The 15,633-nt window shown below is 45.1% G+C and overlaps 3 protein-coding genes across 3 annotated transcripts; 1 reads left to right on the forward strand and 2 right to left on the reverse strand.

Moving 5' to 3' along the window:
* Positions 1-235: 235 nt before the first annotated feature.
* LAJ45_10918 (uncharacterized protein) lies at positions 236-2,536 on the reverse strand (the record flags this gene model as incomplete). The annotated part of the gene is made up of 1 exon (XM_046120433.1): positions 236-2,536. One exon carries the CDS (start codon positions 2,534-2,536, stop codon positions 236-238), a length of 2,301 nt encoding a protein of 766 aa, XP_045966442.1.
* An 8,259-nt stretch (positions 2,537-10,795) lies between these two features.
* On the forward strand, positions 10,796-12,146 carry LAJ45_10919 (uncharacterized protein; the record flags this gene model as incomplete). The annotated part of the gene is made up of 5 exons (XM_046120434.1): positions 10,796-10,856; positions 10,915-11,041; positions 11,141-11,295; positions 11,357-11,467; positions 11,521-12,146. 5 exons carry the CDS (start codon positions 10,796-10,798, stop codon positions 12,144-12,146), a joined length of 1,080 nt encoding a protein of 359 aa, XP_045966443.1.
* Positions 12,147-12,779: 633 nt separating this feature from the next.
* On the reverse strand, positions 12,780-14,877 carry LAJ45_10920 (uncharacterized protein; the record flags this gene model as incomplete). Its single annotated transcript, XM_046120435.1, has 9 exons — positions 12,780-12,817; positions 12,887-12,983; positions 13,044-13,389; positions 13,453-13,857; positions 13,913-14,116; positions 14,189-14,240; positions 14,311-14,486; positions 14,554-14,726; positions 14,806-14,877. The coding sequence occupies 9 exons, from the start codon at positions 14,875-14,877 to the stop codon at positions 12,780-12,782; spliced, it is 1,563 nt and encodes a 520-aa protein (XP_045966444.1).
* Positions 14,878-15,633: the final 756 nt, after the last annotated feature.

The raw sequence follows: 15,633 nt of genomic DNA on the forward strand, positions 1-15,633 counted from the left end.
ATGTGAGAATAATCGGCGCAGGAAGAAAGCTAACGGACTCAATCTTTTGCAATGATGGATATTAAAGCTTGAAGTGGATAGAAGAATGGTAAAACCCTATGGACCGTTTCGACCGTTCTGACGTCCTTAAAATGTGTATGAAGCAATAAAATAGAGGGACTGGAGTGAAACACAACCGCCCATTAACCGGTGAACCGACTGCATTTCCCCAATCTAAGAATAACCATACTGGACGCTACCATTCCGGTTCGAAATCCAAGCAAAGAGCCATACTGCTCAATCCCTTGATCCTTGTTAAAACCACCAGATACCTGCCATCTTCATCCGTATCCAATCCCCCCATCCCGCCAATTTTTCCGCCGCCGCTACCACCCAAGAAAATAGTAGGATTTGTCTTAACAGACATTAAGCCCCAATCTTCCTCTTCCTCCCCAAGATTCTGTCTACGTCTTCTACGCATGATCTCTGGCTGTTGAAGTTTATGCCTCGAAGTTTGTCTGAACCATCGTTCCCTCGGCGGAGGTGGGGAGGTCGAAGATGTAGAAGAGATTGCTGGGAGAGAGTCGCCGGCAAAAAAAGTAGACGGGGTAGTGGCCGAAGATGCGAGGGAGTTTACCGAAGACGAGGAGTTACTTGAGGCTGTACCAGGACGATCCATTGAGATAGACTCACGTTTCCGCTTCAGATTCCTTGTTGCGAGTGGTGTTTCTTCTTTTGGATTCTCAAGCCACGGGCCAGTCCAACCTCCTTCGGGAACCTCTTCGTATCCGACTGTATCGATCCTAGCCGTGACAGGAGTCTTTGTTCCAGGGCCTGTCGGAAAGTGGTTCCATGCTCTTATAACCGGAAAGGATGCTTCGGAATCGTCATCGCTTTCGTCATCGCTACCGCTAAGATCGCTGATGGTCGAAGTTTTCTCGGGACTCTTATTTTCGTCGTAAATAACCCAGCTAATACCACTATCAACATTTAATGCCTCCATTCTTGTGTATTCGGCCATTGGCCCATAGTGAAACCCCTCACGACTCTCAATCGTAGGTCGATTTTCTATTATAGGACGCATCTCATCATCTGCATATTTACTCTGGTAACGGCGGACCTCGAGGATATCAAAGTTCAGTGTTTCGAGGGTCCAGACCGAGAGGGTGGGATACTCCAGCTTTTCGTTAGCGTTGCGAGTCTTAGGTGGTATAACGTGAGGATGTGAGGTGGATTCAATAAGTAGAAGATTAGGATAGCCCTTCTGCGGGCTTGGGTCAGAACTAAATTCCATTCGGATAGATTTCTCCAATAGATTCGTTCCTATCCCGATACCACTTCTTTCCAATTCAATATCTTTGAGCAGTGTTGCGTCCTCTCCGGAATCGTTGGCCAAGGAGTAGACCAGAACCTTATATGCAGCTTTTTTGGGAACTTCTTCTCCCGGAATCTTGGAACCCCTGTCCTCGAAGGCAACAACCATTTTTTCAGGCTTGCCTTTCCTGAGATTTGATGTAGGGAAAACGGTGTAGGCGCCTGGGGGTTCGGGAAGAAAGTTTGGATAACCAGGACGCTTCTGTGTCGGCCATGAATCACTTAGGACGGTTCTAGAAAGCATTTTCCCGGTGAGAATACAGTGAACAACAAGCATATATCTGTACTCCTGGGTGATAACTCCATTTGGTCCAGGAACTGTAGGCATTTGTGTTTGTGTTAGGTAATGAACCCATCCTCTAGTTCGCTGCAGTGAATTTGGGTTGTCCGCAAGGGAGACCTTCCACACAACCTCATCTGTCTCATAATCCAAAGCGGCCATCTCCAATCCCCAGGTTAGAACCTCTCGAAATAAGAGCACCACCAGACCACTTCCATTTCTTCCAGGGACATTTTCGACAGCGGTAATTTGGTGAACATGAGCGATTCTATTCCCGACACTTCCGAGCTTTAGACCACGACGACCGCTGATCCCTTCTCCAATCTTTTGCTGCCAGATTTTCCTGTTCGACTCGCACCAGAAAAGGTATCCTGCCGTGGATGTAAACCCTCTATCACATATATGGTGTAGACGGTATTTGTGAACTTTAGTTGGTTTGGCTATAGCCCTGGCATGAAGTCTAAATGTAGCGCGGGAAAAGCTAAGACATACTTCTGAAAGACCTCTATTTGCAGCAACCTTTTTTGGGCTTCCAGAAATTGATCGAAGCTCATGCGACATTGAGGGCCTGCGCTTCATTTTGGACTTTCCTTTGCCTCTGGCAACCTTTTTGGGGGGTTCTTCCCCATCCTCTTCCTCCTTGATGACTTCTTCCTTAATGATCTTAAATCCTGGCCTGGTGGGGACGATGGTTGTAGCATTCATCTCATGCAGCCGTTTTGTCTCCTTTGAGCGAGGGAAGTGCGCCTGCAAGGCAACCTTGCAGATATACTCAGAACTCAAGATATTGTTCCAGGTTCTCGAGACTCGACGAAGGCGAATGATATCGATGGGGGGCAAAAGCTCTGCTATGATTGCAAGCTCATGGATATTGAGCTTACGGAAAGGATCCGTTCGGCCCATCTTTGATTGTGCTTTGTTGTAGAGGTAGCGGATTCTTTGTTTGCAGATGGATTTATGGGTTACAGTTGAAGTATTGTGGGTGGTGATATTTGTGGATCACTGTGACGATAGAGGCAAAAATAGAAAGTTTACCGACGAGACTAATGCGGTGGGGGAGGGGGCGGAGAGCAGGAGCGGTTGAAGGAAAGATGGGATGAAGCTAAACCCTATAGCAACGGTGAGGATCTAGGAGGAAGGAGAAAGAGCGAACTCCGTAAGGATAGCAATGATTATGGTGAGGGCGGGGCGGGGGAAAGGGAGGAAGGTGGAGAGAATGAAGGAGAGGATAGAGAGAAGGAGGGGAGAGAAAGTCGGAAAGAGAGCTCGACCGCAGGGCAGACCCGCACAAGTATCAGCAGCGAAGCAGCAGACCGTTGTTGAGTGGGGCAAGCAAGCCTGACGATGACAGCAGACAAACAGATAGGCGGATGGAGAGTTAGACCAAGAGGCAAGGTGGGCAGCATACTCTAGGCGTCGGAGGAGGGGGGCGTCAGTGCAGTACGTAGAGTAGCTACATGTACATAGCTGTCTCTAAAGCCTGTAGAGCACCATACTCTACCGGTACTCTAACTTTGCGTGCATATTATACAGGCAGTAAGTACAGTGGCACCTCGCTATGCTGAATGGCTAAGATACAGATAATTTCGTACGGGATAGCAAATCGATTGTGCAGCAAGAAAAACCATACTCCCAGAAGATCTTGTACACAGCAAGGGAACGTCCGGTACATACGTTGGGTTCCGGCATATCGAGTTGCGACTGTATTTACTTGCAGGCGCTTCACTAAACTCACTCACTCCTCGCTCACTGCTCGGCAGTCACTACATTATGGGTAGGGGCGGAGTAAGGGTGTTCTTTCTGCTCGTCAAAGCTATGCAAAGTGCGCCCAAACGAACGAAGGAGTTTAGTGAGTGAGTTAAGTGAGTAAATAGGTGAATGAGACCACAGGCCTACACCTGGCCTCTTGGCCGAAGTCGCCATGTGGGTAAAAAAAAAAAAAAAAATGTATGTAACAGTGTCGGGGCTGCATAGTAAATGACTTGCCGGAAGATATTTAATCGAAAATCAACCGATGGATGGATGGATGGATTGGATGGCCATGGATGGATATTGTGTCTAGGAAGGTCCAAAAGGCAATAACAGTCCAATACCCTGTCCTGTCTGTACCTTAGACATTGGTATTGCATGCTGTAGGTATGATATACATTAGTCAAAATAACCCATTCAACTCGGAAGTGCAAAAAGCCATGCTTTCGATAATAAGCACTTTTTTGACCAATTCAGGTGGTGAACGACATGCTGAGTGTTTTGGTGATAGCAGGGGGTCCAGGCGATGAATGAAGGGAGGGACATGGGAGGGACATGGGTGAGGGAAGATGATAGAGAGACGGCGGGGCTCCAACAGTCACACAGAAACACACAAGACTTCCTGCAGAAAGTAGAAAACAGTTGAGAAAAGTAAAAACTTATTTATTTACAAGTTCCCCCCCCCCCCCCCCACTGAGTCCATGCATGCTAGTTGTGAACCCAACTAACCAACCAACACGGTTTCCCCCTCCCGAGCATGGGACGGGAGGTGGAAGAGGTTAGGCTCCCCTGTCGTGCTGCAGCCTCGATTATCTTGGGAAGTTTTCAAATCTGGGAAGGACGGCGATCTTCTGATGCGATACATGGGATTTCTCACCCACTCTCTCCCCTATGAAAAGAGCGAGGTTTCCCACAAGTAGGAGACTGGAATTCGTGGCTTCTGCCGGTGCACGTTGGGAGAGGATCGTGCACGTCGAGCGAACCAACAACAACATTGACACATCTCTCTCAGTGGGTAGACCCATAGCCAGAATACAAACGTCCAGCACCCCTCATCCTTCATGGAGAGGTTCGAAACATCCAAATCAGTCGAGAGACGCTGCAGAAACTAGCTGGACTACGCACCCGCTCACCCAACCAACAGCAATACATACATACATACCATTTACTTACCTCACTTACAAAACCACCCCACCATAACCAACGAACAACCGCGACAGCCGAATAAACGAACACCCGCGTGGATGGATATCTCATCGAAACACGCGCACAATCCAGAGCAGTCACCTGGGCTTTCTGCATGGATCATATGGAATAAAGGAATAATCAGATTTAGGATTCACAGATGCTGCCATCCATCTGCCCCCAACAAAAGCACTACTCTACATGCCTATCCGCAACCGCAGGCACCAAGGCCTATGTACCTATCGATCCTCGATGCGGCCCTGCAGCGCCCAAGAAGACTCTAGCTTACTGCATGCTCGTATGTTGCCCCCCCCCCCCCCCCCGCGTTCGCATTGCACACGCAGCATGCCCGCCAGGCCGCTCCTTTGCCTATGGTTTTTTTTTATTTCTTTCCTTTTTCCCCACTTTACTTCAACGCCCCCCACCCCCCACTCACTCGGATCAACCATGGATACATAGCGCTGGACTTATTTGAGTGCATACCTCGCTCACTTCAGAGTAAGCGGAATCAGAGTACCTGCTCGCAACACAAAACAGACACATATACTTTGCGAGTCGCCTCGGGCAGTACGGAGCGAGTGGCCTTCATTAATTTGTCGAGGAACCAACGGGAAAGTGTACGGCTTTGGAAAGGCGCCCAACAGAGCGCCGTTCAATGGCCACTAATCGCATATATGCTTTCCACTGGAGAGAAGTGACATATTTTCTCCATCTTTGGAACCGAGGCATCAGAGGATACTTTTATCTCCCTCTCGGTTACGAGGTTCCATTAAGTTAGTCCTACTGGGAGCTCATTGATTCGTTCAAATACCATAAGTTACTGCACCTGCACGACTGCATATTCATGCTGTACAACCGGGGGACTAAAAACAGTATCCTCGAAGAACGTTATTTAGCAAAGGAAAAAAGTTCACAGCAAAATAATGCGTCATCTCTAATCCTTACCGGCAGAGTTGCTTTCTCCGGAAATACTGACCTACGTCAGTCGATTTGGACGAAATATCTTTCTGGATGGACTAAGCCCCGTCTTTTTTTTAACTTTATTTTTGGAGCCGATGAGGCTTAGACAGACATCTGATATCACATCAATGTGGTGCAGCAATACGACGGCTATTAGGACCTGTACGATTGTCTTTTCTTTTTGGCCTTGGGAAATCATTTGACACATTGGACTGTTCGAGTAATCTTCCTAGCTGACTGAAGTCGGGAATAGAGTACCAATCGTCGAAGATATATTCGGGCCGATGGGTGTCCTGTACATTATTCTGGATTGGAAGCCCGGAAAAGAAAATCTGCTGACAAGATGTGCTATGCACTCAGCAAAACTCGGGTTGGTAATCATGAATGTGGAAATATTTGTTTCAATTTACATATCCTATGATATGATTGGAGGCTAAGCCGAGAGGTGTATCGGGGTCCAATTATTTTAATCCGAACGTGAGGCTAAAGTTAATTGGGTGAGCATCGGCTCGCGGGAGTCTTTATTGGGAATCCCGATATCAACTGGATTATCAGTTATCACGCTCAGCACATCTACGCATTTGCCTGCCATCATGACTCTTTCTTATCCGATCATGATCAATCACTCACAAAAATGCCAATTTCAGGGATGTAGGAGGCATATAATTTTTCCAGACCAATAATACGCAATGAAGAAACCCAGTGGAAACAATGAGAATCGCATATTTCATCACCGAGAATCCTAGCGAGGCCAATTGAACCACAGCAGTGTTTTGGTGCCTGGAAACTACCCCATGTTTTGAGCCAATTTGGCCCTAGCTGGTAACGGAATAAGCTTCTTTTGCTCCCATGGATTGTCGATCATGATACCCGCTAAATGCTGCATGATGCGGCAAGGGCTGAAGAATTTTAAGCGCGACCTAGCGCATCGGCAAAGAAATGAACCGGTAAAATGAACCTATATCTTGGCAACAAGGGAAGCTTGGAGATCCGCTAAACAAAACTATCCTCGGGTTGATAGGGCTTCAATATCCCTAGCTGGTCTCGTGCTCCTCCTACTTATTCCGAATGAAGACGATGCCAACCACACTTCGATTTGAAACTGGAGGTACATTTAGTATTGTAGCATCTTTCTCTCTCCCACTAATTTCCTCAACAACGAACGTTACCTTAGCAGGCCTCTTCACCTTGACACCTTCCTGCAGAAGATAACACTTCGAGAAAGTAGAATTCGAATGGTTCCATATAGTTTTTACGTAATGTATCCGAACCTTGCTAACCCTTGAAATCACTAGAGATCTTCCAAATGTGAGACAAAATTGTGTGCTATCAATAGACGCCTCCATCACTCACCCGGACAACCCCCTCACCCGGGCAGCTGATAGTGATTGGTTGACAAGAAGTATAGAAGCCAGTTATAAGGCAGATCTTGTTGTTATGGCAACCGTGCCCGGGGTGAGGGTGTCCGGGTGAGTGGTGTAGTCGTCTATGTAAAGTACTGGCACCTAAATGCATGTATGTACCTTTAGTATATATGGTCATGAGAACTCACTTCTTTTAGTCGATTCTGTTGAAAAACATCCTATTGAAACGATTACTACGTATCTTTTAGATAGAGTTCACCTTGATGCATGTGAAAGGGGAGACTATGTTCTTAATCATAAAAGATCACTCGCTATATCACTTGTCGACCGTAGGTTTTTTTTTTTTTTTTTTTTTTTGTTTAATTCATTTGTCGACCTTAGATCAATCACAGAATTGTTCGACCCCTCTATTTATTAATATTACAGAATTCGATTATTTGTTTACCTATTCATTGAGATTAATTATAGAGGGATTATACTAGCGGACAGCAACATAAAAGCCAATCTTTCATCAAGACCATGTCAGACTAGCATCGAAATTCCTTTTTGAGGCCTGGGGGAAGATTAGCCATGAACATAGTAGAACGGTTTGCGCCAAAAACCACTGGCACTTAGTACCTATGTACTTACAGCTTTTTGAGGTTGAGAAGGAGGTACATGTACACGCAGTTGCCAGTACAGGGTATCAGCAAAAGATGGCTTACATCCGACTGCAACTAGGGTGACTCGTTGGAGACGCGTTATAATTCCATGCCATTTATATACGCCCATACGCATACATCCACATCTCCCTGATATATGCTACATATACATGTAGTACCCGCCGCTTATTACACTTCTTCATCGAATATCTCTCTGTTCTCTCCTTATATTATTCAGTCCCTGCGTCTCTAAATCCCCTATCGGTATTAATCCACCCCGCCTCAAAACTACCATGTACCAGAAGACAATTTACATCATCCGATTATATATCTAGGGAAACATTACACATATCATCGGCTAAGACTGGCGTTCCGACTGCACCGTTTACCAGTACTTAGAGAGACCTCCATTGAGTCCTACCCTACCAGCTAACTCTTCATACTATCAAAATATTATCAACGGAAATATCATGGTGTGCAAAGCTGGGGGCTTATGACGACCCTGTTTGAATGCCATAGCTTTCAAGTCCAGACGATGATATCATGCAATAAGTGCCTAAAGGTCGGGGTACCTTGAGACTCATATCTGGCTTTAACTTTATTCAAGGGTTCTCGGAGCTACCAAGGAGTGGATGATATATATACGCAAATTTTGGCACAGCAAACTACGATTAAAAAACGGAAACGGTTCACTGGGCAAAGCCAACACCTGATGAATGCACCATGAAACCACCCGCCTTAAGTCCATCCGTAACTCATTGTGAGAGGACCCAGTTACCACATTGCCGTGTTAAGCTACTCGCGACCAGCAACAAGAACCCGAATATGCAGCTGCAAGTCTTTGGTGTATTTTTGACTTCTACTCCAATGGAAATTGCAGATTAGGACGTGCATTTTTCGGGTTCTTGTTGCTAGTTGCGAGTAGATGTAATTTCTTGGCTGTCTCAGGCCAAATCTCAGAGTTCTAGGCTTGGATAAGGCCACGAGAGGATGAAGCCGAGTGGGTCGAAGGTCGGAGTGATATCGAGGCAACCTCGTGTCTCAGCCTCGAGCAGCCTCATGTACCACAGTACCAGTCAGAGAAACCATGTAAGTATTTTATCATAGTACTCTATTTAAGTGTTGACTATGTGTATTCTAGCTCTATATAAGCGCTAGTTTAATACCTGCATTCAGTGCGTGCATGCTATCTATGTATAAAACTAAATGTACATATTAGGGCCTATGACGCAGATGTCCATTCCCCGTTAGTCACTTCCTACATGATTCTTATCTACTACTTCATGTGCATTCGCCTAACATTCACTGAGACGCTTACATACATCCAGTCTCTACCTATCCCTTCGTCTGTTCCCGGTAATCACAACATGGTAGGCCCCGACGGCGCCGTGATAGACACAATTTTAACAAAAACAGTATACTCCGCTATATACCTTTTAGAGAAATTTGCGTGATAAGTGGGTCAATCTTGCACCGCCAGTCGACGGTTCAGCTAGCTTCTGCAATTTGTACGGTGAGCAGATGTACAGATCCCCACATATCCTGAAACATACAAAGGGATATAACCAAACCAGTTGCCCCAGTTCGTTACCCACTTTACTACATCTTATACTCGCGCGTGAATTAAATAGTCGGATATCGTTGCAACCAAATGCTTACTAAAAATTCCGACTTTTTAATTAACGACTTCCCGTGGACGTTTAGAAGGTGTTTAGAAGCAGTTTGGATGAAATTTAGAGTAATAAAATTTGATGGCAACGCTCCAGATTCAGAATCTGAATGGGGGGGGAGGGGGGTACGTTTAAATTTCTAAATCTTTAAGATTTGAAAGGGCGAAATACGATTGGTTAAGAAAGGTTCCGGGTGGGTCCTGATGTTACGCACTAAACCAAAGCAGTACTTAAAAATCTAGAAAATATTGTTCTCCATGGGAAGGCATTCGCATCCAGATTCAGAAATCTATTTCCTAAACGCCTTCCAAATTTTCACGGGAAGTCGCCCAATGACTGAGTACACTACCAATCTAAACTTATCTAGTATATATATACATGTGTTTTAAAGGGGCGCTAGGAGATACCCTTAGGTGTTACATGTATGTAAGTACTCGCGACCAGCAACAAGAACCCGAATATGCAGCTGCAAGTCTTTGGTGTATTTTTGACTTCTACTCCAATGGAAATTGCAGATTAGGACGTGCATTTTCGGGTTCTTGTTGCTGGTCGCGAGTATGCACGTATGCACATGTGCTCGTATCTTCCTGACGTTTTTGAACTGGGCCACTATTGCATACACCAAAAATCATGAGCTTGGCGTATTTTTGTATGGTATATAATGTTGGTTGCGTTCCGTCAGGAAAATACATGTACTACGCGTGTAGGGGTAAGTCTGTAGACAGGTGGCGGTGCATTGGGAGGAGATTCCTGAATATTGCTTGTGTGTCACCGCCACCTGTCTACAGACTTACCCTCACAGGCGTAGTACATACGAGTATGTAGTAATGTCTTGTTTGCCAAGGCTTGTAGCTATTGGTTAACGTCTGCCAAGCTCCGAGTGATACGCTGTGGTTGAGTACGCACATGTATATAAGGATCCGTACACCCGCAACTAACTAGATAAGGCAACAACATCATACGAAAACCGAAGTTTCTGGATGGCTAAGCTCTTATATTTGCTTTTATGGGGCAGTGTTCATGAAGTACTCGAGGCGGTGCCAACATCTTGCCACCGTTTTTGCACTGTAGCTTTAGATATGAGCCAGACCGAGGATGTCCTCACTAATATGCGCATACAACCTATGGTAGGCACATACATGTACTTATATACAAGTACATATGTGTTCATGTATTTTATGAGTCGAATCACCTTTTTAAGGCCCCATCAGATTGATGACTCAATTATGACTAAGAGGGTCTAAAGCCAATTGCGGTCCAATTGCGCATGCGCAAACGAATGTGCTTCTCGATAATTTATATTATGGAATCGAGATTTAAGCAATCTATAAGTACTATGATTTCCTAGGACCCCTTGCCTATATGTGTAAGCGGCCTCCTTGCATATTATGCAGGTATTTGTAAGTTGTTGCTATCGATATCGCCATGGCGGCTACATTAAAGCAGCCTATTCCGTATATGTATCTAATAGCGTCCGGCACACGCTGATTCTGTTCTTACAAAAATTTAATAATACAAACTCCACCAAAGTCCGCAACATAACCTCTTAAACCGATCTTTGACCCTCAGAACGCTGGAAGAAAACCGAATATCATGGCTCAACAACTATCGCTCGCCGAGATCCGAGATCTTATATTTGGGTTATTCCAATTCAGTAAGCTGAAATTATACTCCTCTTTCGCCCTAACAGGCATCACTAATAGCAGGCATAGTTTTGCAAATAATCCAGTACAAGATTATCAGTCTCTTGGGCATTGAATTTTCTCTGGCTCGAGAGAAAAATCTAGGTATCTTCAAGATCGGCTATGTCTGTCGGCGCTTCTCGATTCGGCAGATATGGTGCGTCAATCCACCATTGCTCACCCTTATATCCATAGCCGCAATTTTTCTCTGGCGTGTATGTGCATCTTGTGAATTGGGGACTAACTTGGGACACAGTGCGATAACTGGAGAATCCAGTACTCGGCCCACATACCTACGCTACTGTGAAAGCCGAAATATCAAACCCTGTATCGAGCCAGTGCCCAATGGTGGGCATGCGCTCTGGGTAGATAAAAAGCAGTCACCAGAGAAGGTTTTTGTGTTCATTCATGGTAGGTCGATATTTCCTCTAGCTCTCAATTCTGCCGCGCTAATCGGCTGGAAAATATCTAGGAGGTGGATTTCATGTCGGGCTATCGAGCGGTCATATCAAGTTTATCGACTCCGTAATCACCGAGGCAAAAAAGTCCAGAGTTTCTTTATCCACCGTAATCCTAGGGTATGGTTCGTCTTCAATTCCCTCCATCAGCACGTCCGCGTGACTAATAACAAGAAAGATCTGGCACCTGAAAGCAGATACCCGACACAACTCATCCAAGCAATTTCACTTTTCAAGCATATTCTCAGCTCGGGTATCAGCCCATCGCAAATTATCTTAGGCGGTGAGTCTGCAGGCGGAAATCTAATACTAGGTCTCCTCTCACATATCCTTCATCCCAACCCCGAGTTACCAATACTGCCCGGACCGGTGCCCCAGATCAGCGGAGCAATTATAATCTCCCCATGGGTGTCGTTCGACACAAATAGCGAGTCTATGCAGGGCTATAATTCTGAGCATGATACTATCTTCCCGGGTATCATTGATGCGTGGTCAAGCAGCTATCTCGGGTCGCAGGAGGCAAGGAATGCATATTCGGAGCCCATGAGAGCGCCGGAAGGATGGTGGAGTGATTTGCAGGGCGTGGTAAAGAGGATTCTTATTACCGCGGGGGCGGAGGAGGTGATGCTTGATGACTTGGTGAAGCTTTCACAGATTTTGGAAGGTATGAAGGGAGTAGAGTTTAATCTTGAAAAGGGGCCACACGCGGTTCCAATACACTCTAATGAAGAGGGTGGGCCAGAAGGATCGGTGATGTGGAGTAAACAGGTGATGTGGGTGGGGGAGACATTGAAGGAGGTTTAGTAGGGGATAAGTGTGTGGTAATATGCCGTCTACGACTACAATAAAAAATTGTTTTTATTATACCAATTTAGATGATATATATATCTGTAAAGAACCTATTAAACGAGAGTTGATATTTTATACCATGACACCAGAAACCTGACTGACTATGAGGAAAGCCTATATTTACACTAATCAGACCATTAATATAAATGGTGTTCCAAGCTCCTCAGCAGAATTACTACGGTATAACAAGTCACAAATACATAATCGCAATGATCGGTTGATCACAAATACGAATATTAAGCAGGATCGAGTGATTTATCATGATCGTTATTAACGCAAGGTAGAAAAAGGGATCAGGGCCGGGTAGGATTTGTATTGTTGGTTGGCCAACAAAATTGCTTTGCATCTCTACAAGAATTCCATCACACTATAGATATATATGTTTATAAAAAAATAAGATTGTTTAACTTGTGTATATAACTGCATAATTTGAAGTAGCTAAATGTAACTACTAACGTGCGTGAATAAGCTTTTCCATTATGTAGCGGTAGTTGGATGATGAAAAGATGGGGGTGGTGGAAAGATAAAAAGAAAGACGCTAAATCACTAAAACCTGTGCTTGGAAAATCAACGTATGCTTGGTTGATTTCAAACAAACTCTGTCTGAACGGAGCCATATTTAATACCTTTTTACAACCAAGAAATTGATTAGTCCCACACATAAATCATTAACGGAGTGCTCAAAATAAACATACCATCGATAAGCATCACAAAGCTTATAGATGCCGAATCCATCGTCATCTCCAGGTCATATGAGATCTGATATTGATCTGGATCTCCCAATGTCTTACTCTTCCTTCTCGTGAGTTTCGATCTAGGAATGGTTGACAGGTCCGCACTCAGCCTGCAAACCTCTGTTGTATTCCAGGACTTGTAACTTGGCGCATTTTCATCATCACAGCAGTAGATGACGACCTCTTCTGAGGTTAAATTACTATTAACCCCCATGGTCCTCGACCAATTGAGTGTCACGGCCTTTGTCTCCGACACAGAGTCCCCCTTGTTGAGATACCATCTCATCAAGTTGGTACACTTGTAAAACCCTTCAAAGGAAGACCAGAACTTGCTGGATTCTGGGTCGACACCTTCGCGAAATTTGCTCCAGTACCTAACCCCGTAGTGGCGGCGGGCTTGTCTTTGGGAGATGAGAGGTCCCTCTAGACCACGTTTGAGAGCTCCACGGACAACCGCAGTCCAGCTGTGTTATAAACACTGTCAATAAATGAAGGGAGACTTAGGAGGGTCAGAGAGGGTTACATACGCATTTTTGGGTTGCATTATTTCAGCATCTACGCACGCAGACAAGCGCTTTCGAAGATAGTCGCTGGCACCAAACCCACCAACAAGAAGAACAGCAGCGATGTGTCCTCCCACCCTCTCTACATCTCGTATTTGGTTGAGAACGAGTTCTTGTACTTCTGAGACAACTGGCTCAAATATTGTTCGGACTTCTGCGCGGGTTATGATTAGAAAGCCGTCTTGAATACCGTTGGCTTCAGTCGGTTCAATTCCCGGAGTGGTGACAAAGTATTCGTCAACCTGAGCAAGATCGGAGAAGTTGGGTTTGATAAACTCATCAAATTCTTTGATCATTGATGCTTTGGCCTCTGGTCGAATTTTCGCCATAACACCTGCCCCGATCCTATTTTCTAGATATTCCTCGAACCTATTGGCAAACTTTAGTACCGATACTCCAGGACTTACTTCACATATCTACCTACCTTCGATTCAAATATGTACTACCACAGAGTCCACCATCGCCTACTGCACTTTCCTCCACTTGTAATGGATCCAATTGCGTCACCTTATACGTGATTAGATCCACAGTTCCGCCCCCTGCATCGCACACAACAAAGTTGTCACCTAACCGCAGGTTGTTTGGTTGAATCGCGCTCAGTGTATATATCGCTGCGGCTTCTGGCTCACTAATACATGAGATACGGGTCATTCCTGCTTTCTTTGCACATTCGAAAGTTAAGTTGCGAGCTCTGTCAGACCATAGTGCCGGGATAGTAAGGATATATTCAATGGGCGTGTCATCCACGAATTCTGTTTGCATAAAATAGTTTTAGCTTACATACTTGTGCTAACCGCATGGAATTGAAGGGTTTGATTATACTTTGACTATATCTCTTAACCAAAACCCCCATCGTGTGTTTCATCAAGGCAGTAAGATAGTTCGTTACATGTTGTGATATATCTCCGGAATAGCCTGGGGGGAGTTCTGTCCTACTTGGGTACCTTCTTGCCAGGCTCGATGCCTTGGTTGCTAGTTTCTGGGATGGATCGAGTTGCCTGCTCTCGGAATTAATCGATGTATTCGGAGCTAGCCGGAGATTTATATATATACAAATAAACTTACAGTTTGAACCACTGATGTCTTTTCTGCCCTGGCCTGATGTCGAATCCCCATCTGTATCCTCCAGGTGCCCTGTCATCGTAAGAGACCTCGGTAGGGACTTTGTCGGATGTCCTGTTTCCTCCACTAGGCCAGGCAGATATGACTTCTTTATCATCCGGCTCATCTGTGTACGCCTTCATAAAGAGAATTAGATAGGGATATTCTATATGGAGAGATAGATATATCGCCAAAAGTCGGTTAAGAGGGGCTCACAAAAGCTACACCAGAGAAAGTAGTACCGAAATCAACTGCGACGATAATCTTTGGCTCCGAGTGGGCATTCATGACTGTAATAGGAAACTAAGGACTTTCGTAGTAGTAGTTAATTCCGTTGAGCTGTGCTGCTGCTGTTGACACAAAACCGCCGCCGAGCTATAGCTAGGATTGATTATAGTATCGATATTGTATTTTAAGGCGGGCAAAAAATACAGAAAAAACTGTATAGGTAATCAGTTCTATTTCTTATCATGAGGGCGGCGCCTTTCTCATATTTATGAGGTCAAATCAGAATATGGCGGGAGCAGATGGTTGGTTATATATGGTTGCAATTGGCCGCCTGAACTGGGGAAGACCTTCCCCGCAACAAGGCCTCCCACAATGGACATGTAGGCCGATAAGTTTTATAATTGGCCGTGTGGCTAGGTTGTGTAATAGCATTGACCTTCACGAGTACCCCGCAGAATCAATGGATTACATGTGTTGGGTATCATCCTCCTCTCCCGTCATAGAAATTTTCGTTCAATCAAAAACCACAATTTATACGAGTAAAACCACTGTTGGCCCAATTAATCAAACAAGCTTCTTCATAAGCACCACAGCTATATCAGTTGATATCATCATCGGCAATGGGACGGTACAATAATGGTATGTGCTCCTTCACGACCAGACTTTAAATTCCTACTCATAATAGACATAGACGGCCAAGATCATAAGATGAAGGATGCCGATGACCATATTGATATGAGCCCAACCGACCCTATGCAGCTTTCCGAAGGGTCAAATGAAAAATGGCAGACCGCTGGGTCAAGATCTTGGACACAA

The sequence above is a fragment of the Morchella importuna genome (genome assembly GCF_003444635.1).
Source record: "Morchella importuna strain M04M26 chromosome Unknown Morimp01GS052, whole genome shotgun sequence".
Taxonomy (NCBI): domain Eukaryota; kingdom Fungi; phylum Ascomycota; class Pezizomycetes; order Pezizales; family Morchellaceae; genus Morchella; species Morchella importuna.